This window comes from Callithrix jacchus, chromosome 2 (genome assembly GCF_049354715.1).
Source record: "Callithrix jacchus isolate 240 chromosome 2, calJac240_pri, whole genome shotgun sequence".
Lineage (NCBI taxonomy): Eukaryota > Metazoa > Chordata > Mammalia > Primates > Cebidae > Callithrix > Callithrix jacchus.
This window is the reverse complement of record NC_133503.1, coordinates 151,706,129-151,733,918: the sequence shown is the minus strand read 5'-3', so window position 1 is coordinate 151,733,918 and position 27,790 is coordinate 151,706,129. Positions and strand designations below refer to the sequence as shown.

General features: G+C 39.5%; 1 protein-coding gene and 1 pseudogene across 2 annotated transcripts; one reads left to right on the top strand and one right to left on the bottom strand.

The window, feature by feature from the left end:
- Positions 1–27,730, bottom strand: LOC144581599 (uncharacterized). 2 transcript variants are annotated; one of them, XR_013532635.1, is made up of 6 exons: positions 27,679–27,717; positions 26,767–26,879; positions 15,345–15,422; positions 7,729–7,762; positions 4,582–4,666; positions 1–4,095 (listed from the first exon to the last, which is right to left on the bottom strand). XR_013532635.1 is itself a non-coding variant. In XM_078365906.1 (5 exons), the coding sequence occupies exons 1-5, from the start codon at positions 27,717–27,719 to the stop codon at positions 4,045–4,047; spliced, it is 324 nt and encodes a 107-aa protein (XP_078222032.1). In that variant the 5' UTR covers positions 27,720–27,730; the 3' UTR covers positions 1–4,044. The 2 variants fall into 2 exon arrangements, 1 of the variants encoding a protein (XP_078222032.1); XM_078365906.1 differs by lacking the exon at positions 15,345–15,422 and having other exon boundaries at positions 27,679–27,730.
- LOC100393850 (phosphoglycerate mutase 1-like) lies at positions 13,631–14,452 on the top strand (annotated as a pseudogene).
- Positions 27,731–27,790: the final 60 nt, after the last annotated feature.

Below are 27,790 nucleotides of genomic sequence, written 5' to 3'. Positions count from 1 at the left end.
ATCAGTCTATGACTAGAAGAGAAATCTTTATTGCTCCATAAATTACTTACCAATTACAAAGAGTAACAATAGTAACTTTATCATATTAAAACTTGAAGAGTGGCACCATAGCCAATATCACCAATAATAGAACAAACTGATACTGTACACCTCATAATGTGATACAATTAAGACTCATTGTAAAACATCAGAAAGATCCAATTGAGGGGCATTTACACAAACAACTGATCTTTTGTTTCTTTCTTCCTTCCCTCTTTCTTCTACACTCAATGTTGAATCCTAGGATGAGAGTTATTTTCTTCAAAGCAAATTAATGATAGCATGCCATTGCCATCTGACTTTTATTTTACACACTAAACAAGAGTAGGATGATATAAAACACAAAAAACTTTTTTGTATGAGAAAGAGCTCTTGGAAATTTAAATATAAATGCTGAAATTTAAATATATAATAAGCATCTGGACTATTTACATCAAAAGCTTCTCCTGTTGTATGAGTTTTCTATCACTGCTATAACAAATTACCAAAATTTGGTGGCTTAAAACAACCCAGATGTACTGTTTTATAGTTCTGAAGATCAGCTGTCCAACAGGGGTCTCACTGGGCTAAAATCAAGATGTTGTCAGTCATTTCTGGAGGCTGTGGGGGAGAATCAGTTTCCCTGCCTTTACAGGCTTCTAGAGACTATTCTATGGCTCATGACCACTTTCCTCCACTTTCAAGTCAGCCAGAGTCCCCTCTCAGGTTGTCATTGCTCTTGTTCTCCCTATTCTGCCTCCCTCTTCCACACTGAAGAACAATACTGATGCTGTTGGGCCCACCTAACTAAACCAGTATAATCCCTCTATTTTAAGGTCAGTGGATTAGCAAATTTAATTCCATCCATAATCTTCAGTTTTAAAGCATACCACTGGCAATATTGGAGGGTGTTGCCTCTAGAAATATATTAGAATGCAAACAATTAGGAGTGGTCACTAGGAGACTAAGCCTAAATGCCTCTTCAGTTGGATGCCTCTCCTGTGGAGCTCCTTGCATTTCATTAATCACACAATGAAGTAATACATTGAAATGCGATCCACTGAATGGAATATCACAACAGGTCTTACTGCCAACTTTGAATGCTTTCACCAACTGTAGTTATTTTGCCCAATTGGAGTGCCAACTCTTTTAACCTTCCCCGCTCCCCCCGCCGGAAATTCTATGTATCCTTCTAGGCTCAACACTGGTCCCGTTTTTATTATAAACCCTTTTCGAGTATTTTAACCTCAAGAGGTTCTCCCTTTTCCAAACTCCTATCAGATGTATGGTACATATACACCATTCTATTGCTTACCATTGTTTCATTATCATTGTTATCATCATGGTTCACATTTACTGAGCCCTCACACTGGGTCACTTTCTGCACTCAGTGCTTGATGAGCATTATCTGACTTAATTCTCTAAATGCCTCTCAAGATAGTTATCATTATCTTTAACTTCCAGAGGATGAAATTTGACTCAGAAGATAAAATCTGGGACCCAAGTTCACATAGCTGGAAAGTGGAGAAAAACCTATTAATTGAACCCAAATTCATCTGACATGAGTTTAATGCTTCAGATAATACTTGTTTTATTCTTAGATTGTAAGCTCCTCCACGATGGGTCTCCCTTATAATTCTTCTGAAATTCCTACAGCACCTAGCATAGATTTAGCTACACAGTAGGAGCCCCATAGAAGCACTGAATGGGCAGATCTGACACAAATATGAACTTGAAGCAGAAGGGGTACTACATGCAATGTAAGTTGCCCCAGCTTTGGTTCATTGCATGAGTGAAGCATTTGCACAGCAAGTTGAGGACTCTGTTTCAAAAGATTTTATTCTGTGCCTGTAAAGATGCCCAGTGGGTTAGGAAAATTTGGGGAATTCCCTTTACTGGTTTTGGAAAGATGACTATGGTAAACTGGGTCTGCGAGTCATCTAGCTGAGACAATGTAGCCAGGAGAATACCAGTGCTTCCAACCACAGCATTTACATCGTTTCAACATCCAACCAGTTGTCACTAAAATAATTCCAAATAATTCCACTCAAAGGAGTGGTCGTGTTTATGTCCAAATCTCTGTGGGCCTGCTCCCTGGCCTCAGCCAGCCCTTTGGGGAAACTGAAGTGCTACTTCACAGAACCCCGCCCTGGTATGAAATTCCAGAGCACTTACACTTGTGTTTAATGATAATAATTAAGGTTTAGAAGAGCTCTTCAAGGCAGACAGATGATGCATTTTATTACCAATGCAGTAACATATCATTTCTTACACCAGAACATCTCCTACTGTAAAGTATTCCAAATCTGCGCCTTGCCCAGAAGAGCACAGATGTACTTAAACATAATATTTTTTAGACACTCAGGTGCTATGTGTCCAGTGGTTTCTGGGGGACAGAGAAAAAGCCCTCCTGGAATCTATGTGAACTGCAGGGGAGGAGCTGATTCATGGGGCTGTCCCTTAGGTACTACTGCTTTAGATGAATTGGCCCATCTAAGGCTTGGAAAAGCAGATAATGTGATGTGATATGCGGGAAAGAGGGAAGTGGCCCTTGATCAAAAGCAGGCCCTTGGGCCAAGATGAGGCTGGTAGAAAAACCCACACAACAATAGGAGGCACCTGGGAATGTTTCCTGTCCCTGCATATACATCCTGCTTTGTTTCTAAACACAGTGCCTGGCACAGAATAGATGCTTGTAGATTGGATAAAGATGCCTTTCAGCTCACTGGCACTGAATTCTCATTTAGAATGGGCATGTAACTGGGGCCAGAATTAAGCAGGATTATAAACTCCGCAAAACCTTTAGAACTGTTCTTATTAACTTTGCCTAGCCTACTTTGCTCTCATCCAACTCGTCATCCAACTCTCTAAGACTTGATGCAGTTCTCTCACGTGGAGATGTAGAATGAAACTGGATCCTCACCTCTCACCTCATACAAAAATCAACCCAGAATCCACCACTTTGGCCTCCAGACTGCTATCTCCCAGAGCCCTCCCTGGGTGAGACTTGTTGGGTCTTCCCATGTCCCATGTCCTCTGCATCCTGCTCTAGCTAGACTACCAGGCTGACACCAGAGCGTCCCAACCCACATGCCTCTGCACAGCATTACAAATGTGAAGGGTGATCTGAAATAGTCATCTCTCACCTTTGGGGACAGGCAGGGCTCAGGGCATGAAAGTCATTCCTTCCTATATCCCCATCCCATCCAGCTTCTAGGCACACACAGCTTCATCAATTGGGCCCAGCAAGTCATAGAACTAATATCATTTTCTGAGTGCTGTGAGTGAAAAGATTTTGAAGGCCCTGAATTGCTGTCAATATGATCAAGGAATGCAAATGGCTATCCACAGTGGTTTTTAATCATTGGTGTGCATCAAATTTACTGACTGAATTTTTTTTAATGTGATGTCTTTTCCCTTGCACATGAAATTCTGATTTAGCTAATGTGGGAACTGAGAAATGGATTTGAACAAACTCTGTAAGCGATGTTTATGCACATTATATTTGTCAAGATTGACTAGAGATTTGTAGCAAATAATCTTCAAATCTGGGTTTTTATGTCTTGCTCGTGGTACCTGTGTTTCCAACACATATTCTGTATCTGTACTGAATGAGGGGTGCAGGGAATCACTCAAAGTATGCAGATGGCCTGGGGCTCCATCATCTTATGACACTTCCCTCCAGCAAGTGTCTGCAGACTAGCAAAGGCAAGGGGAGAAAGAACTGGAGATTTGCATTTGGACTTTTAATTGGCTAGAATTGCTCGCATGGCCCTGCTCAGGGGCCAGGCCTGAGATGTGGAAGAGCAGACAGAGATGCAGTGAGCAATGCCTCCAGAAACACCACTGACAGGGTATTTACTTTCCCCAGCAAGAGAATCTCTCTCTGAGCGGGGCTCCTGGAGACAATTCCAGAACTCCAAATGCCAACTTCTTGAGAGTAGTTTTTTTCAGAATTGAAGACCATGGAATTTTGATCATGAGGCTAAGGGGGGATACAAAATGGAGAGTGCCTTTCTGAGCCATTCAAACTGTATCACTTGGTATCTTCCACTGTTCAAGATTGAATACACTCACCTGCAGAAATGATATGTAAACATTAAAACATTTGTAGTGTTTTAGCTGGTAGTTATTTAAAAGAATAATTTTATATTACTAATAAAATATATTAAATCTATTTAAAAATTTATTTATTAATGATATATAAAATTTATTTAAAATAAATAAAATTAAAATCTAAATAATTATTGGATTAAAATCCAAATAATTTTAACTTTAATAAAATTCAAATTCAAATCATCAGAATGTTACTATTTAACAAACCAATTGGACCATCTAATCCAGGGGTTGGCAAGTTTTTTCTCTACAAGGCCAGATAATAAGTATTTTGGGCATTAACACAAAAGCAACCATGGATGATAGATACATGATTAAGTATGGTTGTGTCTTCATAATACTTTATTAAGGGACACTGAAATTTGAATTTTTTACAGTTTTCCCATGTAATGAAATATGAATCTTTTGATTTTTGCAGCCATTTAAAAATGTGAAAGTCATTCTTACCTTGCAGGGATACAGAAACAGGCACCAGGCTGACTTTGACCTGTGAACTTTAGTCTGCTGAACCCTCATCTTGTCAAGTCCCCTCCTGATACAGATAAGAAAACTGAGGTTTATGGAAGTGAACTGACTTTTTCAAAAGAAAGTAAAATGGATAGAGTCCTCCTGGCACTTTCCCCAATATTCCACACTGTATTTCTTCTCCAAGGTTTAACATGAGCTAAGAAAAAAGGATGTTCCTTCTATGGAACCTGGACATATTAGGAAATCAGATGTGGGGAGTGGGAGGAAAGCCAGGACTGAGATGGGGGTTACAGTATAGTCAACCAGTATATCACCCTCCTAGCTTGTCAGGAAGAATTAGATACCCTGAACAGATCAATAACAAGCAGCGAGATTGAAATGGTGATTTAAAAATTACTAACAAAGAAAAAGTCCAGAGCTAGACAGATTCACAGCAGAATTCTACCAGACATTCAAAGAAGAATCAGTACCAATCCTTTTGATACTATTCCAACAAGATAGAGAAAAAGGGAACCCTCCCTAATTTATTCTATGAAGCTAGCATCACCCTAATACGAAAACCAGGAAAGGACATAATCAAAAAAGAAAACTACAGACTGATATCCCTGAGGAACATGACACTAAAATCCTTAATAAAATACTAGCCAACTGAATCCAACAACATATCAAAAAGATAATCCGTCATGATCAAGTGGGTTTCACACCAGGGATGTAGGAATGGTTTAATATACACAAGTCAATAAATATGATACACCACACAAATATAATTAAAAACAAAAATCACATGATGATCTCAATAGATGAAGAAAAAGTATTCAACAAAATCCAGCATCCCTTTGTAATTAAAACTCAGCAAAATCGACATACAAGGGACATACTTCAATGTAATAAAAGTCATCTATGTCAAACCCACAGCCAACGCAATAGTGAATGGGGAAAAGTTGAAAGTATTCCCTCTGAGAACAGGAACAAAACAAGGAGGCCCACTCACCATTCCTCTTCAACCTAGTACTGGAAGTCCTAGCCAGAGCAATCAGACAAGAGAAAGAAATAAAGGGCATCCAGATCAATAAAGAGGACATCAAACTGTCACTGTTTGCTGATGATATACCTGTTTACCATGAAACCCTAAAGACTCCTCCAGAAAGCTTCTGGAACTGATAAGAGTATTCAGCAAAGTTTCTGGATAAAAGATTAATGTACGCAAATCACAGTAGCTCTTCTATACACCAACAGCAAGTAAGAATAGAAGTAACTCTTCTATACATCAACAGTGGAGAATCAGATCAAAAACTCAACCCCCTTTACATCAGCAGCAAAAAAAAGGAATATACCTACCCAAGGAGGCAAAAGACCTCTACAGGGAAAACTACAATACAATGCTGAAAGAAATCATAGACAACACAAATAAATGGAAACACATCCCATCCTCATGGATGGGTAGAATCAATATTGTGAAAATGACCATACTGCCAAAAGCAATCAGCAAATTCAGTGCAACCCCATCAAAATACCACCATCGTTCTTCACAGAATTAGAAAAAAATTCTAAAATTTATATGGATTCAAAAAAGAGCCCACATAACCAAAGCAAGACTAAGTAAAAAGAACAAATCTGGTGGCATCACACTACCTGATTTCAAACTGTACTATAATAAAGCCATGGTCAACAAAACAGCATGATACTGGTATAAAACCAGGCACAGAGACAAATGGAACAGAATAGAGAACCCAGAAATAAACCCAAATACTTACAGCCAACTGATGTTTGACAAAGCAAACAAATGGGTAAAGTAGGGAAGGGATGCCCTCTTCAACAAATGGTGCTGGGATAACTGGCTAGCCATATGCAGGAGAAAGAAACTGGATCCTCACCTCTCACTTATGAAAAAATCAACTCAAGATGGAGTAAGAACTTAAATCTAAAACCTAAAACTGTAAAAATTCTAGAAGATAACATTGGAATAACCCTTCTAGACATTGGCTTAGGCAAGGATTTAATGACCAGAACCCCAAATGCAAATGGAGTAAAACAAATTAAAAGCAAATGTAATAAAAACATAGATAAATAGCTGGGACTTAGTTAAACTAAAGAGCTTTTGCATGGCAAAAGGAACCATCAGCAGAGTAAACAGACAACCCACAGAGTGGGAGAAAATCTTCACAATCTATACATCTGACAAAGGACTAATATCCAGAATCTACAATGATCTTAAGTCAGTAAGGAAAAGGCCAACAATCCCATCAAAAAGTGGGCTAAGGACATGAAAGGGCAATTCTCAAAAGAATATGTACAAATGGCCAACAAATATCTGAAAAATGCCTAACATCACTAATGATCAGGAAAATGCAAATCCAAACCACAATGCCATACCACCTTACTCTTAACAAGAATGGCCATAATCAAAAAATCAGAAAACTGGATGTTGGCATGGATGCAGGGACCAGGGAACACTTCTATGCTGCTGGTGGGCATGTAAACTAGTACAACCACTATGGGAAACAACGTGGAGATAACTCGGACTAAAGATAGAACTACCATTTGATCCAGAAATCCCACTACTGGTTATCTACTCAGAGGAAAAGAAGTCATATGAAAAAGATACTTGCACACCCATGTTTGTAGCAGCACAATTTACAATCACAAGATTGTGGAATTTATCCAGTCATTGATTGCTGGGCACATATATGTATGTGGTACATGTATGTGGTATATATATATATATATAATATGTGCATAATATATATTATATATGATGGAATATTATATATAACACTATATACATATACTATATATTAATAGTGGAAATATATATATATATATATATATAATGGAATACTACTCAGCAATAAAAGGAATGAATTAATATCATTTGCAGCCATGTGGATGAAACTATTATTCTAAGTGAAGTAACTCAGGAATGGAAAACCAAACATTATATGTTCTCACTGATATGTGGCAGCTAAGATATGAAGATGCAAAGGTATTAAAAATGGTACAATAGACTGGGGACTGGGGGGAAGGGTGGAGGAGGGCGAGAGATAAAAGATCTCAAATATGGCACAGTGTATGCTGCTCGGGTGATGGGTGCACCTAAAGCTCACAAATCAGCACTAAAGGACTTACTTATGTAACCAAACACCACCTGCACCCCAGTAACCTGTGGAAAAACAGAAAAAGCAATTTTGTTAAAGTGTCACGTGGCTATTCTATTACCAGCACTAGTGAATTAAAGGTTTTTAAACTTGGGAATTAAAAACCTTAACATACTGCAAAACTATACCTTTTGAATTTGGAAGAGATACGAGAAGTTATCAAACCTAATTTCCAGATGTGCAGAACTAGTTCATAAACAGATTTTAATCATGACAGAGCTACAGCTAAAACCCAACCCAGTTAAATTCAGTGGTCTTTCTGCTATATTGCCTTCCATTATCCTTGAGACTGTTTCTGGCATGGTTTATAGGGTCTCAATAAAGGAAATTCATCATCTTTCACTTCTGAGAAAACAGTACTTATCTGCAGAGCAAAGTCATCTACTCAGCTCATGTAGTTCTCCACATCCTTATGGAGCTGCTTCTAATGCTCTTAGAGATTCTGATAATGCAGCAAGAGACCCTTGGTATCGATTGCCTAGCAGTAGCTAACATCATTCCCAGCAGTAGCAGGTTCTCAATAAATGGTTGACAGTAGACAGGATAATAAAGAATGTACATTTCTGTGAGCTTCATGAGGTATTTTCATGCATATTCATTAGTCTGGATAAGTTTGTCTGAAGTAGCACACTGAACTAATGTTTCCATGGTAATCTTTTTTGCGCTGACCAGCTATAACATATTGGGGGATTTTGCTTTAATCCTTCAACAACTCTCCAACATTTAATACACTATAATCTCTTTAAGGATCCAGATTATTTTATTTGTCTCTTCAGATCTAGACTAGAACCTGGTACTTGATATATCCAAATTGAATGAATGAAGAATTGTCCTTCATCCCCTCTCCATTCTCCACATCCTTGCCTTTCCTTTCTTCTCCACACACTTCCAGGGACCCTCATTTGCTCCTGTAGAGCTTGCACGTGCCATAAAGCTGAGGACTCCCACAGTGTTTGTACATACATACAGAGACACATACGGGGCCCTCCACACCACATCACAATTCAGACAGAGGACATGAAATCTGTGTCAGTGCAGCTAGCACTAGTGATGCATTGAAAATGAGTCCTTGTAATTCAGCCCATAGCAAAAGTGATGCAGCCGATATCAGCTGTGGTTCTGAGAGTCTATGTCTGCTCCCCCTCTGTTCTTCCTCCTCCTCATCAGCCTCCTCATTTTCTTCCTATGTCACTGCTGGTGCATGCATGCGTCATTGGCAACCTCTCGCTGTGGCTGGAACATCGCTTTATCTATGAATAGATTTTAACAGCCTCCTTCAAGCTTCCTCTGGGGGCTAAGTTGACTCAGCCAGCTGGGAGCAGGGAATGCTTTGACTGACAGCTAGCTTTACCATCCTAAGGTGCCATGGTGTGGATATAAAAAGAGAGGTGCAAAAGAGCCTAAGGACGTGGCTTAAAGGAAGCCCTCCTGAAAAAATAAATCCATCACAGCAAACTAAGGAAAGTAAAAAAGGAAGACAGGCAGCAGCCGGAGAGCTATAGAAGGGTTGTCATGGATGAAGTGATAGTTTGGAATATGAAATTAGTGATTTAAAAAAAAAGACATCTCTCAGATTTGGCTTTGATCTAAAGATTCAAAAGAAATTGCTTCCCCTGAGAAAGGATATTTAGGGAGCCAATTTGCAAGTAGCCAAGCTGGAGGAAAGAGGATTTCCAGAAGGCAAATCCAGGTCATCTGTCTAGAATTGATGGGTGCTTATTGTCTCTCACACTGAATTCACAGCTACTGCCTTTAATTAGTAACAGGAACACAGTCACAGCAGCCGCCAGCTGCAAAACCGGCTTCTGTGAGCTTTCAGAGACAAGAGAGACCATTTCTGGCTCAGGCAGACACAGATGCTTCATGCACCCGGAATGTGTGAGAACAAACCCGGCTTGAGCCTTATGTAGGATGAAACCAGCCAAAGAGGTTTTTCCAGATAGAGGTAACCTCATGGCTGTTTATTAATAGGACAATGGATTCACCCTATAGAAATGTTTGGTGGTGGCTGTTTGATTGTTCTCAGGCAGTTATTACTGCAATTAGGAACCAGTGACATTGCAAAACCTCCTCTAGACTAGTACATATTAAAAAGAACCTGTTTGTGATTGCATTTTATTGGAGAGAGCAGATAAACAGTTTGCCTTGGAGTCTCACACACGTGTGTACTCAGATTCTCTCTCTCTCTCTCTCTCTCTCTCTCTCTCTCTCTCTCTCTCTCTCTCTCTCTCTCTCTCTCTCCCTCTCCTGCAGCTTTTGTGGCTTTTCATGCAAGTGAAGTATTCTGAGGGGAAAAACCAGAATGCAAATACATGCTTCGTTCAGATCACTAATGCTTAACTCCAACATGCAGCATCTGTCTTAGCTGATGTTCCTGTAAGCAATGACTGTCAAGATTACAGTTTTTATTATTTTTAATCTAGAGGCTTTGTCTTTACCTGGAAACAAGTTACAATGAGAGGAGTAGCTTTAGAAAGAGAAAAGTGGGGTTCAGAAAAATCATGACTAGGAAGACACCCATTTCCAAAAATACCACGATCTCTAGGAAACTTCATAATTAGAGCTTCAATCCTCTTAAAATCCCCTCTGCTTCAGATTCTATGAATCCCCACTGCTGGGGTTTTCTTCTATTACTTACAGAAATCCTTCTTTTTCTCCTCCTCATCATCTACAAGCAGGTATATCCTTAATGCCCCAATCTTTCCAAAGTCAGTGTTAGGTGGAGAATTACAATTCACCTTCTTTACCCCAGGCTGAAGTTTTTCTTCTTTGAGAGATTACAGCATTTCACATCCATGCCATTCATCTTTGTCCTTAACTATGTGAATCGTTGTGTTGTTACTTAAGAGCTTGATAGGTGTATATTATCTTCTCCATGACCTGCTAAGTCCTTGGGCACAGTGACATAATCAGGAGTGTCTGGCCGTAACAACAGATCCTAATATAGAAAGCCTTTGAGAAATACTGATAGTTTGAGAATGCTTTTTCAAAGTAGTATACTTTTTACTTAGCAGTTTTTGATTTATGAAAAATTGAGTGGAAAGTAGAGTGCCATATACTCCATCCAGACCCACCAGTCCATTCTTCCCAGCTTCTCCTGTTACTGACATCTTGCATTTGTTGCATTTGATAAGCCTATATTGATGAATTATTATTAAGTCCATATTTTATGCTGGTTTCACTCTTGGTACGGTACATTCTATGGGTTTTGACAACATGTAATATCATGTATCCACTATCACAGTGAAACATACAGAAGAGTTTCACTGCTCCAAATCCCCAGAACTCCACCTGTTCATGTCCCCCCAACACACACACCAAACCCCTGGCAACTGCTTATCATTTTACTGTATCTATAGTTTTGTTTTGTCAGAATGTCATATGGTTAGAATCACATAGTATGTAGCCTTTTCAGATTGGCTTCTTTCACTTAGCAATATTCCTTTAAGCTTCTCCCATGTCTTTTGTGGCTTGATAACTCATCTCTTTTTGTTGCTGAATAATATTCCATTGTCTGGATTACTACAGTTTATCTATCCACCCATTGGAGGACATTTTGGTTGCTTCCTTATTTTGACAATTATGAATAAAGCTACTATAAACATCCATATGCAAGTTTTTGTGTGGACATAAGTTTTCAACTCATTTGGATAGACACCAAAAAGTGCAATTGCTGGATCATATGGTATGTTCAGTTTTTTAAGAAACTACCAAACTGTCCTCCAAAGTGGCTACACCATTTTGCATTCCTGACAGCAATGAATGAGAATTCCAGTTGTTCTGATGATTTCCTGAACCTGGGTTTTGGTAAGTGGAAAATATAAAGAAGATACATTTTTAGGGTGGGATTAATTCAGAGCCATACATCCCTACCTTTGGACAGTCCTGCAGTTATCAGTGAGGGGTGGTAGACAGTGAGTGGGTATAGAAAAAGCAAATATCGGTGATAGCTTCACCCTGCCACTCCTCAGCTATGTGGTCAAAATAAGGTACTTAGTCAACCTGAGCTTGGTTTTCTCTTATGTAAAGACTGAGACAATAGTACTAACTTCCTCTGACCCTAGTAACTACTAAATAAGATAATGCACGTGAAAAGACTAGCATAATCTTGAACACATAATGAGTACTCAATAAGAGTATTCCCATTTGAACAATAGGAACTAAGCTAATTTTTACCAGAAATTTTGTGACAATATGATTACCTATGTCTACTCCCTCTACTCCAGGTTCCTTTATTATTATTTTAAAGTCCTGTGACTAAAACCAGAAAACGATCTCAGAATTCTTAATGAGAGCAGAATTTCCTAGTTGCTATTTCCACCTGGCAAAAAATTAAGAAACTAGAAATGTCATTCAGACTCCTTGACTTATAAGAATCTCAGACACTTGAATACAGGGCCATAGACCTCCATGGGCTCTCCCTAGCCAGCCACATCTTGGCAGATAAGACCACCACGGGAGTGGGCCCGTGCACGTTATCCCCTTTGATTCTCTCCCACAAGACTCACTGACCCTGTACCTTTTCTTTAGAAAAATTATTAGCAGCATTTTGCCACCATGGCTTAATTGAAGCATTGAGAGAGGTCAAAAACTGCAGTCACTCTGACATTTTCACTCATCTTCCTATACTTACCATGGGAGATGTCACTGTCCAGTGAGACTGTTATGTGAGGCTCTCATGGTAGACCATATTTTTTATACTTTCCATTTCTTTTGCTGTTACACATATGTGTGTGTGTTGCCTGCAGGTATGAGTGTGTGCTGCCTGCAGCCTAACTGATTTAAAACCATTTTAAGGTTGGGCATGGCAGCTCAGGCCTATAATCCCAGCACTTTGGAAGCCCGAGGCAGATGAATCAAAAGTTCAAGAGATTGAGACCATCCTAACCAACATGATGAAACCCCAACTCTACTAAAAATACAAAAGAACAGCTGGGCATAGTGGCATGCACCTGTAGTCCCAGCTACTCAGGAGACAGGAGAATCACTTGAACCTGGGAGGCGGAGGTTGCAGTGAGCCATGATCGCACCACTGCATTCCGGCTTAGTGACAGAGCAAGATTCCATTTGAAAGCAAAAAAATCATTTTAAATATATTTCATATCCTGCTTCTCTGGCCCTGAGATAATAGTCACCTTTGGTTTACCAGTTGAATGTAAGGGGCAAAAGATTCAAAGCACACAGTCTTTGGCCCTCAGCCTCAGCAGCTAGCCTCATATGATTATCTTGACCTGTTGATTTCCAATTAAGGACAGATGAAGAAAGTGAATCTAATAATTGTGTTTTATTGTGCAGGTGATCTGTGTTTCCATATTGGTCATGAAAATATATATAAACAGTCTTTTCGTTATTGTTTAGCTACTACTATATGCATAGCATTGTACTGAGTGGGAAATGCTGAGGAAAGACCAGGAGGAATTAAGACTCGAGTCATGATTTCTCCACTTTCAAGGGTTTACTCTTGTGAATAAGTATGGTTCAGTGACAGAAGGGGAAACATGCTGATGGGCCCCTATTATCAAATAATTACTGACATCTACTAGCTTAGCTCTCCCTTGTTCTATACAAAGATGTAGCATTATGATTGACAGAGAACCCTACAACAGGTGAGCTACGGAGGTGAAGTTACTTTAGAAATACTTTCAATAGCAGGAGAATGTGAGCTTTTACATTTTTTAAATTCTGTATTGATTCTACAAAGGCCAGTAAGTAGAAATTAGACTTTTGGCTGTAAAGTGTGAAAGGAAGACTGGTCACATTTCAGCAGGATTCTGTGACTATATTAGTTACTGGGAGAACTATATTTTGGAAGCAAAACTCCAACATAGTTACAAGACTAAAGAAGCTTCCTTGATCTGAGAGGAGATGGCTTCATGTTGTTTAAAGGAAACAGAGAACTCTGGAATCTCTGCGAGCCCCAGTCAGTGCCACATCCCCATCTCACTGCCAAGGCCACATACAAGCTGGGGCTAGCCCAGCAGGGTGAGAGTGCCCAGAACCTGGAGAATGCTTCTGTGGCAGGTAACACGCCAACCTTGAGCCTGGCAAGCCATGAGCAGGCATAGCATGACTGGCAGCTGCTGCGAGATCTTGGCTATGAGTTTGACATCTTCACCTCAGTGTGGAAGGGAGTAATCTGGACCCTCTGGGCTGTGCTGGATGCCATTGGACAGAAGTGACTGCTTGTAGTGAGGACTCAGCACCTCAGTGAGCTGCACTATGGTGGTCTGACCCACCTAATAAAGCACAAACTGCTACGAAGCATGGTGAGGCTCAGGTGAAGCTCTGGAGGTGCTCCTATGCTGTCCCACCACCTCTGAAGGAGCCTAACCGTCCCTTCTACAGCAGCATCAGTGAGGACTGCAGGTATGCAGATTTCACTGAAGATCAGCTACCCACCTGCGAGTATGAAGGACACTACTGCCAGAGCTCTGCCCTTTTGGAATGAAGAAATAGTTCCCCAGATCAAGGAGGGGAAATGGGTACTGATTGCAGCCCATGGCAGCAGCCTTTGGGGAACTGTCAAATATCTGGAGGGTCGCTCTGAAGAGGCCATCATGGAACTGAAGCTGCTGACTGGTATTCCCGTTGTCTATGAACGGCACAAAAACTTGAAGCCCATCAAGTCCGTACACTTCCTGGGGGATGAAGAGGCCCTGGAAGCTGTGGCTGCCCAGGGCAAGGCCAAGATGTAAAGGCCAGTGGGCAGACTGTTGTCCCAGGAACACCCTTCCTGCCCATGGCATTCCTCTGCACCTCTTCCCTGCATATGTCACACTCACCACATCTGTAAGCATCTTAAGTTACAGCTGCAGATGGGGACTGATCGCTCCCATTTTCATTTTAGGCATTTGGCCTCCTGCACTCCCTCTCTTTATACAATCCAGTCAGAATGGCACCCCTGGGGCATGAGCTCTCTATCCAAGCCAAGGGAAAGCTCCCCTTTTCTAAGAGAGGTGAGACGTGGTGACTGAAGTTTTTGCCAGTGTTTTGTTTACTAAGAGGAGGACCCAGGATAAGGCATGACCAATGAGGAGATGCAAGAAAACCTATTTGCCACCTGAAGCCAGTCCTGTACTTCCAGCCACTGCCTGGGAGCTCTAGTCATTCCAGTGGAAGATGGATATAACCTGCATGATCATGTTAAAAACAACAATAACCGTTTCCTACCTGACCCCAGAGTAGTTGGATCTAGAAGTTTGAGATCAATCTTGAATTAAGTTTATGTGTTGTATTTACTTTTACAAAAATAATACATATATATGAGATGTGTATTATATATATGTGGTATTTGTCTTTCTGTGATATATATATGTATATACATACACACACACGCACACACACACACTTAAAAGTTCTGGGATACATGTGCAGAACGTTCAAGTTTCTTTGGTAGGTATACATGTACCATGGTGGTTTGCTGCACTCATCAACAGGTCTTCTATATTAGGTATTTCTGCTAATGCTATCCCTCCCCTGCCCCCAACCTCCCTGCTTCAGCTTACTCTCTGCGGGCTGCACCCACTGTCTAACCACTCCCAATGAGATGAACTGGGTACCTCAGTTGGAAATGCAGAAATGACCCACCTTCTGCGTTGATCTCACTGGGAGCTGCAGACCAGAGCTGTTCCTATTTGGCCATCTTGCCAGCCACCCCTTTCCGTGCTTTAAAACATGAAATTGTGATGTTATTTACAGGGCTTGTATTTGGCTTGCGCCTACTCATATAGCTGCATGTTAAAATATTGAAACACTTTCATAGAGATTGCTTAATTGTTGCTACCTCCAGTTCCCCGAATGCCCTCTCAGAACCTTGGCTGGCCCAGATCTCTTCTGGATCCTCCCCTCACCAACTTCCCCACTACAGTTTGTAAAAATGATCACATCACTTCCTTCTCTATCTCCACATCCCTTTACAATTTGACTTGTGGTTTTTTCTATTGAGAGGCAGAGTGTCTTTGCTCAGCCCCTAAATTTGGGCTGACCTTGAGACAGGACTTGCTGAATTGAATGCATATAAATTAGTTATTCAAATAATAAGCCTAAGCCTAGAAAAACCTTGTGCTCTCTCTCAAATACATGCTCCACAGTAGTAAAAACAAGTCCATGATACCCTGCTGGGGCATGAGAAACCAAGTGGAACAGAGATGAACCATCCCAACTGAGGTAGCCTCTGCCCAGACTGAACTGGCAACTGACCATAGATAGAGGAGTAAGCCCAGCCAAGATCAGGAGAACCAGCTGAACCTAGCATCAATTTCTGATTTTCAGATTTGTGAACTAATCAGTTATTGTTTTCAGCCTCTGGGTTTTGGGATACTTTCTTATGTAGACACATGTATTATACATTTGTAATGCTACACATACTTTATAATATTATGTACACAGAAATAAATAATATCCCAACAATCCAGCATTTAAAAGGGTATCAACTGGCATAACTGAGGTACTCCAGAAACCTGTTCCCGTGCTAAGTGTCCATTTTGATTGGTGGATCCCTATGATGCAACATAATTGCATTAGGATGAAAGCGTGAGCTTTTTATTTATCTATGTATGCTTTTTGTCTTTTTTTTTGAGACAGTCTTCCTCTTACCCAGGCAGGAGAACAATGCTGATAACAGCTCACTGCAACCTCGACCTCCTGGGCTCAAGGGGTCCTCTTGCCTTAGCCTCCCAGGTAGCTAGAATTACAGGCATGCACAATCACACCTGGCTAATTTACTTTTAGGGGAGAGGGGTAGAGATGAGTTCTTCCTGTTTTCCAAGCTGTTCTTAAACTCCTGGGCTCAACTAATCCTCCTGCCTCGGCCTCCCAAGTGTCAGGTTTACAGGCATGAGCCACTGTGCCCAGTGGAGAGTGTGAGCTTTTACATTTTTAAAATTCTTCATTGAGTTTGAGTTAGCAAGTCTGGGAAGTAGAAACTACACTGTAGGCTATACAGTATAAAAAATTTGTCACATTTCACCAGAAGTCTGAAAGGATCCTGGTACTGAAACAATCCTAGGTATGCCAGTAAAGTATGTTATTATCAATACTTACATGCCTAGCTGTCATTCTTAATTTGTTAGTTGTAATTAGAAATAATTTGATATTTTAGAAAAATTTCTTAAAAGTTTAAATTAAATTTAAAATGCATTTTTAGTAATCACTGTTCTCTCACCCAAGTTAAACAGAAAGAAAAGCTTTCTACTCAAGTAAATTTCTTTCTAGGCAAAACTGAGTAAAAAAGGAGACAAACAACCTAATTTTTAAAATGAGTAAAAACCAGTGAGCTAAAAATTTAGGTTCATAAAAAATCCTGCACGTGGATGTTTATAGCAGCCTTATTCCTAATTGCCAGAAGATGGAACCAAATAAGATGTTTGTCAATAGTGAATGAAAAACTGTACTGTGGTATATCCAGACAACAGCATATTGTTCAGCACTAAAAAGGAATGACCGATCGAGCCATGAAAGACATGGAGAAAACTTAAATGCTTATTACTAAGTGAAATAAGCCTGTCTTAAATGACTATACACCATGTGATTCCAACTATATAACGTTCTGGAACAGGCAAAACTACAGAGACAATAAAAGATCAGTGATTTCCAGGAATTTGGAAAAATGGGAGATCAATAGGTGGAGCACCAGAGATTTTATGGCAGAGAGACTGTTCTATATCATACTACAATGATAAATACATGTTGTTACACATTTACCAAACCTACAGAACAAGAGTGAACCCTAATGTAAACTATAGATTTTGACTGACAATCATGTAACAACATTGGTTCATCAGTTGTAACAAACAAATCACACTAGTGTGAGATGCTGGTGGTAGGGGAAGCTATCTGTGGGGTGGGGGCAGGTGAGTGGTATATGGGAATTTTGTACTTTATATTTAATTTGCCACGAGCCTAAGACTCCTTTAAAATACAAAGTACCTGTCTTAAAATTTGATAGACTTGAACAGATACTTCGTAATGACTGGTCAATGCGAGCATAAGAAAAAATATTCAACTTTATTAAATTTTGGGGAATGCAGATCCAAAACACAATGCAATGCCACCATGCAACCACTAAAATGTCCAACATTAAAATGGCCCTCACTACTCAGTGTTGGCAATGAGGTAGAGCATCTAGATCCTTCACACATAGCTAGTGTAAAATGATGCAGGCACTGTTTCTTTTAAAGTAGAAACGTGCTTACTTAGCAACTCCAATCTTTAGTGCTTACCCATGAGAATTGAAGACATATATTAATAGAAGAGTTGTGTAGAAGTGTTCACACCAGACCCCCAAACTGAAAACAGTCCAAAAATACACCAAGTGGCAAGTGGATAAAGAAATTTTAGCATATTCTTACCATAAATTCTATTAAGCAATAAAGTAAAATGAACTACTGATTTAGGCCATTATGTGGATAATCTCACAGTCATTATGCTGAGCAAAATAAGCCACACATAGAGTAAAGATGGTGTGATTGCATTTATATGAAATTCTATAACAGGCAAAATAACTTATAGTGATGAAAACATGTTCATGGTCCTTTGTAGGTGGATGGGAAGGAGTGGAGAGAAATTGAATGCACAGAGGCAGTAGGGAACTTTCTGGGAAAATGCAAATGTTCTATATCTGGATTGAGTTGGTGATTATACAGAAGTATATTTGTCAAATGTAAGACCCCTGTACCATTAAAATGTGTGATATGGTGTATGTAAATTTTACTACAATAAGTAAGTAGATTTTGAAAAATATTCTTCTGAGATCAGATTTAATTCTAGAGATGGAAAAAAATATCCCATGTGCATGGTAGACATTGCTCTTCAATTTTGATGTATCTTTCAGCTTTCCAAGCATGCAAATACAATGCTCTAGGTAGCCACTGTGAGACATTAGAATTAGTCCAGTCTTTGAAACCTCTTTGCCATTCTAGACTAAGGTCATCCCAGGCTATACCTACCAAATATGCCTATGCCCCAGAGCAGGAAGTGTGGCTGGCTTTTTAGTTGTGTAACATATGTGGTCACACCAAGCCCTCATGCTTATAATGGCCTCGTGTCTGGTTTAATATTCTACTGCCACCATATATATATATATACTTTAGTTCTGGGGTACATGTACAGAACATGCAGGTTTGTTACATAGGTATACATATACCTTGGTGGTTTGCTGCATCCATCCTTCACCATCTACATTAGGTATTTCTCCTAATATTATCCCACCTCAGTCTCCCCACCCCCTGCTATCCCTCCCCTAGCCTCCCCACCACCCAACAGGCCCTTGTGTGTGATGTTCCTCTCCCTGTGTCCATGTGTTCTCATTGTTTAACACCCACTTATGAGTGAGAACATGTAGTGTTTGGTTTTCTGTTCTTATGTCAGTTTGCTGAGAATGATGGTTTCCAGCTTCATCCATGTCCCTGCAAAGGACATGAACTCATCCTTTTTATGGCTGCACAATATTCCATGCTGTATATGTGCCACATTTTCTTTATCCAGTCTATCTTTGATGGGAATTTGGGTTGGTTCCAAGTCTTTGCTATTGTAAACAGTGCTGCAATAAACATATGTGTGCATATGTCTTTATAATAGAATATTTTATAATCCTTTGGATATATACCCAGTAATGGGATTTTGGATCAAATGGCATTTCTATCTCTAGATCCTTGATATCTGTCTTCTACAATGGTTGTACTAATTTACACTCACACCAACAGTGTAAAAGCATTCCTATTTCTCCACATCCTCTCCAGCATCTTTTGTCTATTGATTTTTAATGATCGCCATTCTAACTGGCATGAGATTGTATCTCAATGTGGTTTTGATTTGCATCTCTAATGTCCAGTGATGATGAGCTTTTTTTCATGTTTGTTGGTTGCATAAATGTCTTCTTTTGAAAAGTGTCTGTTCATATCCTTTGCCCACTTTTTGATGTGGTTTATTTTTTTCTTGTAAGTTTGTTTGTTTTTTGTAGACTCTGGTTATTAGCCCTTTGTCAGATGGGTAGATTGCAAACATTTTTTCCCATCCTGTTGGTTGCCAGTTCACTCTAATGATACTTTCTTTTGCTGTGCAGAAGCTCTTAAGTTTAATTAGATCCCATTTGTCTATTTTGGCTTTTGTTGCCATTGCTTTTGGTGTTTTAGTCATGAAGTCCTTGCCTATGCCTATGTCCTGAATGGTATTGCCTAGGTTTTCTTCTAGGGTTTTTATGGTGTTAGGTCTTAGGTTTAAATCTTTAATCCATCTGGAGTTAATTATTGTATAAGGTGTAATGAAGGGATCCAATTTCAGCCCTCTGCATATGGCTAGCCAGTTTTCCCAATACCATTTATTAAACAAGGAATCCTTTCCACATTGCTTGTTTTGTCAGGTTTGTCAAAGATCAGATGGTTGTATATGTATGGCATTCCTTCTGAGGCCTCTGTTCTATTCCATTGGTCTATATCTCTGTTTTGGTATCGGTATCATGCTGCTTTGATTACTATGGCCTTGTAGTATAGTTTGAAGTCAGGAAGTGTGATGCCTCCAGCTTTGTGTTGTTTTTCTTTTTTTTTTTTCTTAGGATTGTCTCAGCTTATGCAGGCTTTTTTTTTTTTTTTTTTTTTTTTTTTTTTTTTTTGTTCCATATGAAGTTTAAGGGTTTTTTTTTTTCCAATTCTATGAAGAAAGTTTAATGGTAGCTTGATGGGGGCAGCTGTGAATCTATAAATTACTTTAGGCAGTGTGCTCATTTTCACAATATCGATTCGTCCTAACCATGAGTATGGAATATTTCTCCATCTGTTTGTGTCCTCTCATTTCCTTGAGCAGTGTTTTGTAGTTCTCCTTGAAGAGATCCTTTACATCCTTTGTTAGTTGTATTACTAGGTATTTTATTCTCCTTGTAGCAGTTGTGAATGGGAGTTCACTCATGATTTGGCTGTTTGTCTGTTACTGGTATATAGGAATGCTTGTGATTTTTGCACATTAATTTTGTATCCTGAGACTTTGCTGAAGTTGCTTATCAGCTTAACGAGATTTGGGGCTGAGACAATGGGGTCTTCTAAATATACGATTATGGTGTCTTCAAACAGAGACAATTTTACTTCCTTTTTTCCTGATTGAATACCCTTTATTTCTTTTTTTTTTTTTTTTTCCTGATTTCCCTGGCTAGAACTTTCAATACTATGTTGAATAGGAGTGGTGAGAGAGGGCATCCTTGTCTTGTGCCAGTTTTTAATGGGAATGCTTCCAGTTTTTGCTCATTAAGTATGATAATGGCTGTGGGTTTGTCATATGTAGCTTGTATTATTTTGAGATACATTCCATCGACTCCTAGTTTATTGAGAGTTTTTAGCATGAAGGACTGTTGAAGCTTGTTATAGCTCTTTTCTACATCTGTTGAGATAATCATGTGGTTTTTGTCCTTGGTTCTGTTTATGTGATAGATTACATTTCTAGATTTGGGTATGTTGAACCAGCCTTGCATCCCAGGGATAAAGCTGACTTGACTGTGGTAGATAAGCTTTTTGATATGCTATTGGATTTGGTTTGCCAGTATTTTGTTGAAGATTTTTGTGTCAATGTTCATCGTGGATATTGGCCTGAAATTTTCTTTTTTTGTTGCGTCTCTGCCAGGTTTCGGTATCAAGATGATGTTGGTCTCATAAAATGGGTTAGGGAGAATTCCTTCTTTTTGTATTGTTTGGAATAGTTTCAGAAGGAGTGGTACTAGCTCCTCTTTGTACCTCTGGTAGAATTCAGCTATGAACCCATCTGGTCCTGGATTTTTTTTGGTTGGTAGGCTATTACTGCTGCCTCAACGTCAGACCTTGCTATCAGTCTATTCAAGGTTTCAACTTCTTCCTGATTTAGCTTGGGAGGGTGCAAGGGCCCAGGAATTTATCCATTTCTTCTAGATTTACTGGTTTATTTGCATAGAGGTGTTTGTAGTAATCTCTGATGGTAGTTTGTATTTCTGTGGAATCAGTAGTAATATCTCCTTTGTCATTTTTTATTGCATCTATTCAATTATTCTTTTTTTATTAGTCTGGATAGTGGTATATATATTTTGTTTATCTTTTCAAAAAAACAGCTCCTGGATTTATTGTTTTTTGAAGGGTTTTTTGTGTCTCTATCTTCTTCAGTTCTGGTCTGATCTTAGTTATTTCTTGTCTTCTGCTAGATTTTGAATATGTTTGATCTTCCTCCTCTAGTTCTTTTAATTGTGATATTAGAGTGTTGATTTTAGGTCTTTCCTCCATTCTCATGTGGGCATTTAGTGCTATAAATTTACCTCTAGACACTATTTTAAATGTGTCCCAGAGATTCTGATACGTTGTGTCTTCATTCTCATTGGTTTCGAAGAACATCTTTATTTCTGACTTCATTTCATTAATTATCCAGTAGTCATTCAGGAGCAGGTTAGTTTCCATATAGTTGTGCAGTTTTGAGTGATTTTCTTAATCCTGAGTTCTAATTTGATTACACTGTAGTCTGAGAGACTGTTAGGATTTCTGTCTTTTGCATTTTCTGAGGAGTGATTTATTTCCAATTATGTAGTCGATTTTAGTGTAAGTGCGATGTGGTGCTAAAAAGAATTTATATTCTGTGGATTTGGAGTGGAGAGTTCTAGAAATGTCTATTAGGACTGCTTAGTCCAGATTTGAGTTCAAGTCCTGGCTATCCTTGTTAATTTTCTGTCTCGTTTATCTAATATTGACAGTGGGGTGTTAAAGTCTCCCACTATTATTGTGTAGGAGTCTAAGTCTCTTTGTAGGTCATTAAGAACTTGTTTTATGTATCTGGGTGCTCCTGTATTGGGTGCATATATATTTAGGATAGTTAGCTATTCTTGTTGCATTGATCCCTTTATCATTATGTAATGCCCTTCTTTCTTTATCTCTTTTGATCTTTGTTGGTTTAAAGTCTGTTTTATCAGAGACTAGGATTGCTACTCCTGCTACTTTTTTGCTGTCTATTTGCTTTGTAAATCTTCCTGCACTGCTTTATTTTGAGTCTGTGTGTGTCTTTGCACATGAGATGGGTCTCCTGAATATAGCACACGAATGGGTCTTGAATCTTTCCAATTTATCCATCTGTGTCTTTTGATTGAGGCCCATTTACATTTAAGGTTAATACTGTTATGTGTGAATTTAATCCTGCCATTCTGATGCTAGCTAGTTGTTTTGCCCATTAGTTGATGCAATTTCTTCATACTGTTGATGGTCTTTACAGTTTGGCTTGTTTTTGCAGTCGCTGATACTGGTTGTTCCTTTCCATGTTTAGTGTTTCTTTCAGGAGCTCTTGTAAGGCAGGCCTTATGGTAATGAAATCTCTCAGCAGTTGCTTGTCTGTAAAAGATTTTATTTCTCCTTCACTCATGAAGCTTAGTTTGGCTGGATATGAAATTCTGGGTTGAAAATTCTTTTTTTTTTTAAGGAGGTTGAATATTGGCCCCCCCTGTCTTCTGGGTTTTAGGGTTTCTACCAAGAGATCTGCTGTGAGTCTGATGGGCTTCCCTTTGTGGGTAACCCCACCTTTTTGTCTGGCTGCTCTTAGCATTTTTTCCTGATTCTGATGATTATGTGCCTTGTGGTTGCTTTTCTCAAGAAATATCTTTGCAGTGTTCTCTTTGTTTCCTGAATTTGAATGTTGGGTTGCCTTGCTAGGATGGGGAATTTCTCCTGGATAATATCCTGAAGAGTGTATTCCAACTTGGTTTCATTATCACCGTCAGATTCAAGTATACCGATCAAACGTAGATTTGGTCTTTTCATATGATCCCATATTTCTTGGAGGCTTTGTTCATTTTTTTGCACTCTTTTTTCTCTAATCTTGCCTTCTCACTTTATTTCGTTGAATTGATCTTCAATCTCTGATATCCTTTCTTCCACTTGATCAATTCATCCATTGAAACTTGTATATGCTTCACAAAGCTCTCCTGCTGTCTTTTTAAGCTCTATCAACTTACTTATGTTCTTCTCTATGCTGGATACTCTAGTTAGCATTTCGTCTAGCCTCTTTTCAAGGTTCTTTGTTTCCTTGCATTGGGTTAGAACACGTTCCTTAAGCTCAGAGAAGTTTGTTATTATCCACCTTCTGAAGCCTGCTTCTGTCAATTCATCAAACTCATTCTCCATCCAGTTTTGTTCCCTTGCTGGTGAGGAGTTATGATCCCTTGGAGGAGAAGAGGTGTTCTGGGTTTTGTTGATTTTATCCTTTTTGCACTGGTTTCTTCCCATCTTAATGGATTTATCTACCTTTGGTCTTTGAAGTTGGTGATTTTGGATGGGGTCTCTGCGTGGACATCCTTTCTGTTGATGTTGAAGCTATTTCTTTCTTCTTTTTTGTTTTCCTTCTAACAGTTAGGTTCCTCTGCTGCAGGTCTGCTTGAGGGCCATTCCAGACCCCTCCTGCCTGGGAATCACCTGTGGGGACTGCAGAACAGCAAAGATTGCTGCCTGTTCCTTCCTCCGGTAGCTTCATCCCAGAAGGGTACCAGCCAGTTTTCAGCCAGAACTCTCCCGTATATGGTGTCTCTTAAGATAAATGGAGTCAGGGAGCCACTTAAGCAGGCAGTCCATCCCTTATCAGAGCTCCAATGCTGTGCTGGGATATCCATTGCTCCCTTTACAACTGCTGGGTAGGGATGTTTAAGTCTGTTGAAGCATAACCCACAACTGCCCCTTTTCCCAGGTACTCTGTCCCAGGAAGGTGGGAACTTTATTTATAAGTCCCTGACTGGCTACTGCCTTTTTTCAGAGGTGCCCTGCCCAGCAAGAAGCGAGTCTTGTAGCAGTCTGCCTGTAGAGGCCTTGCTGAGCTGCCACGGACTCTCCCCAGTTCCTGTGTAAACTTCCCAGTGACTTTGTTTACACAAGCGAATTTAGAACTGCCTACCCAAGCCTCAGTAATGGTGGATGCCCCTCCCTGCACCGAGCTCAAATGTCCCAGGTCCAGCTCAGACTGCTGTGCTGGCTATGAGAATGTCAACCCAGCCAGTCTTGGCTTTCTGGTCTTCATGGGGGTGGGACCTGCCAAGCCAGGTTGCTTGGTTCCCTGGCTTCAGCCCCCTTGTTTTCAGGGGAATGAGTGATGCTGTTTTGCTACTCTCCTAGGTGCCACTGGGGTATGATAAAAGGTCTCCTCATTTTCATGTTTTACTGGGTCTTGCAAATTACATAACCTGTTCTGGTAGCAAGCCTGTGAATCATAATGCCACTGAAACTGGTTCAACTTTAGTTTTTAGAATTTTGTTACAATCTTTGTATTGTTATATACAAAAATAAAATGAATTTCTTAATGCTTTTCTTTCTAAATATCTGGTACTCTTTCTCAGGTCAAAGCAAAATACATTGAAGTTTCTTCATTAATTAGAATAGATATTATGTTCCCTTTTGAGTCAGAGAGCAGTAACTGCTAATTTAAATGGGTTTGAGTTCTAAAAATTCTTAAATTTTTGTTTTTCTATGGGGCATCTTATAAAAAGGCCAGGCCCCTTAACTACCTAAGAGTTTGGAACCACAGGATGGGACATTTGGATGGTGGACTCAGTTTGTATTCTTTCTATTTGAATCTTATTCTTTTCATATCTTTAACACCTGTAACAGGATAAAGTAAAATAAAAATTTTTGTACTGTTATGTGTTGAGTTGTGTTCCATGAAAAAAACATTGAAGTTCTAACTCCCAGTACCTGTGAATATAATTTTATTTGGAAATAATGTCTCTGCACATGATCAGGTTAAAATGAGATCATTGGATAGTCCTAATCCAATATGCTTACATAAAGGGGAAATTCGGACACACAGAGAGATTAGGGAAGAAAGTGTGACAGCACAGGGAGAATGCCTTCTACCAGCCAAGGAAAACCTGAGGCTACCAGAAATTAGAACAGAGGCATGGAACAGATTCTTCCTCATAGCATACAGGAACCAAACATGCCAATACCTAACTTCAGACTTTCCTCCTCCAGAACTGTAAGACAATCAATTTCTGTTGTTGAAGCTACTCAGTTTGTAGTAATTTGTATGGCAGCTCAGCAAACTAATAGAGCTATTGAAATTGAAGAGCAGAAATGTATTAGAACAAATTCTGGGATAAATTACAGGGCTTGTTTTCTTCTCCATTGCTCGCCCTTCTTACACATAACATCTTTGTTTCCTCATTCCACCCTCAGTGGATTTTGCTTGGGTTATCATGAAGGTAACTTCCAGGAGGTAACTTGATGTAATAACTTTCAGAATGTGATCTACCTACTGCCTTCACTAAAGTTATGAGGCATGATTGTTTAAAATGCAGGTTTCGGAGTCTGAGAGCCGAACTACAGAATTAGATTCTTTGGGGAAGGAAAGCCCAGAAATCTGCATTTTTTTTAAAAGTTCTCCAGGTGTTAAAGTTTGGAAATCACTGAAGGAATCTTTGACTGGTTAGCTAGTGCCACAATAGGAAATAATTCACAGACAGTGACAACCTGCCCCTTCTCCTGGGTACATTTCTATCCTGGAGTTAAATGGGAAAGAGACCCTCTACCCACAAAAAAGCTACATGGTACAAGTTCCAGCATAGAGGAGAAACTTTATTCTGCCTTGTCAGAAGCAACAAAGGAATTTCTGAAACCAGAACTTTCCTATAAGTTTATTCCTAAACCCTAAAATTCTCCAGAAGGAAGAAAAGTGATCAAATAGTTGAACTGTTTATTATGGTAATTTTAAAAATTTCATTATTGTTATACTTTAAGTTGTGAGATACATGTGCCGAATGGGCAGGTTTGTTACATAGGAATACAAGTGCCATGGTTGGCTGTATCCATCAACCCGTCATCTATATTAGGTATTTCTCTTAATGCTATCCCTCCCTCAGCCCCTCAGCCCGGAAGGTCCCAGTGTGTGACATTCCCCTTCCTGTGTCCATGTGTTCTGATTGTTCAACTCCCACTTGTGAATGAGAACATGCAGTGTTTTCTTTTCTGTTCTTGTGTCAGTTTGCTGAAAATGATGGTTTCCACCTTCATCCATGTCCCTGCAAAGTACATGAACTCACCTTTTGTATGGCTGCATAGTAGTCCATGGTGTATACGTGCCACATTTTCTTCATTCAGTCTATCATTGATGGGTATTCGGGTTGGTTCCAGGTCTTTGCTATTGTGAACAGTGCTGCAATAAACACACGTGTGCATGTGTTTGACAAACGGGACCTAATCAAACTAAAGAGTTTCTGCAAAGCCAAAGAAACTATCATCAGAGTGAATAAGTAACCTATAAAATTGGAGAAAATTTTTGCAATCTGTAGATCTGACAAAGGGCTAATATCTAGAATCTACAAATAACTTAAACAAATTTACAAGAAAAAACACAAACAACCCCATCAAAAAGTGGGCAATGGATATGAACAGACATGTCTCAAAAGTATGAGGCCAAGAAACATAGGGAAAAAAGCTCATCATCACTTGTCATTAGAGAAATGTAAATCAAAACCACAATGAGATGCCATCATCATCATCATCATCATCACCAGTTAGAATGGAGACAACAGATGCTGGAGAGGACGTGGAGAAATAGGACCACCTTTACTTTGTCGGTGGAAGTATAAATGAGTTCAACCATTGTGGAAGACAGTATGGTGATTCCTCAAGAATCTAGAACCAGAAATACCATTTGACTCTGCAATTCCATTACCATAATTATGGTAATTTTTTTACCTTACCCTTTACTACAGAAAACCAGGTTATACACGAAGAGCTTGTTAGCTAGACTTGCCTTCTTAAAACTACTTCAGGGAGGAAAAGAACTACTACACTGCATAAAAAATTGACTTTTTGCTGCTCCAAAACTCAGTAGGACCTGCCTTGGATAGGCTAGAAAATTCAAGGCTTGAAACCATTCTGTTTACCCCTTGCTAGAGTACTCTTATGTGGTGCGTTAAGTTCATAATACCTAAGAAAAATTACTGTACCTTAAAAGGTGGGGAACAAAATCCAAGATGGAATGAGGCATGTATAGAAAGGATCAGGCTGTGAAGTCATAAACGCCTTGTTTGGGTGGAATTTGGAAGTCTCTAGGCAAGC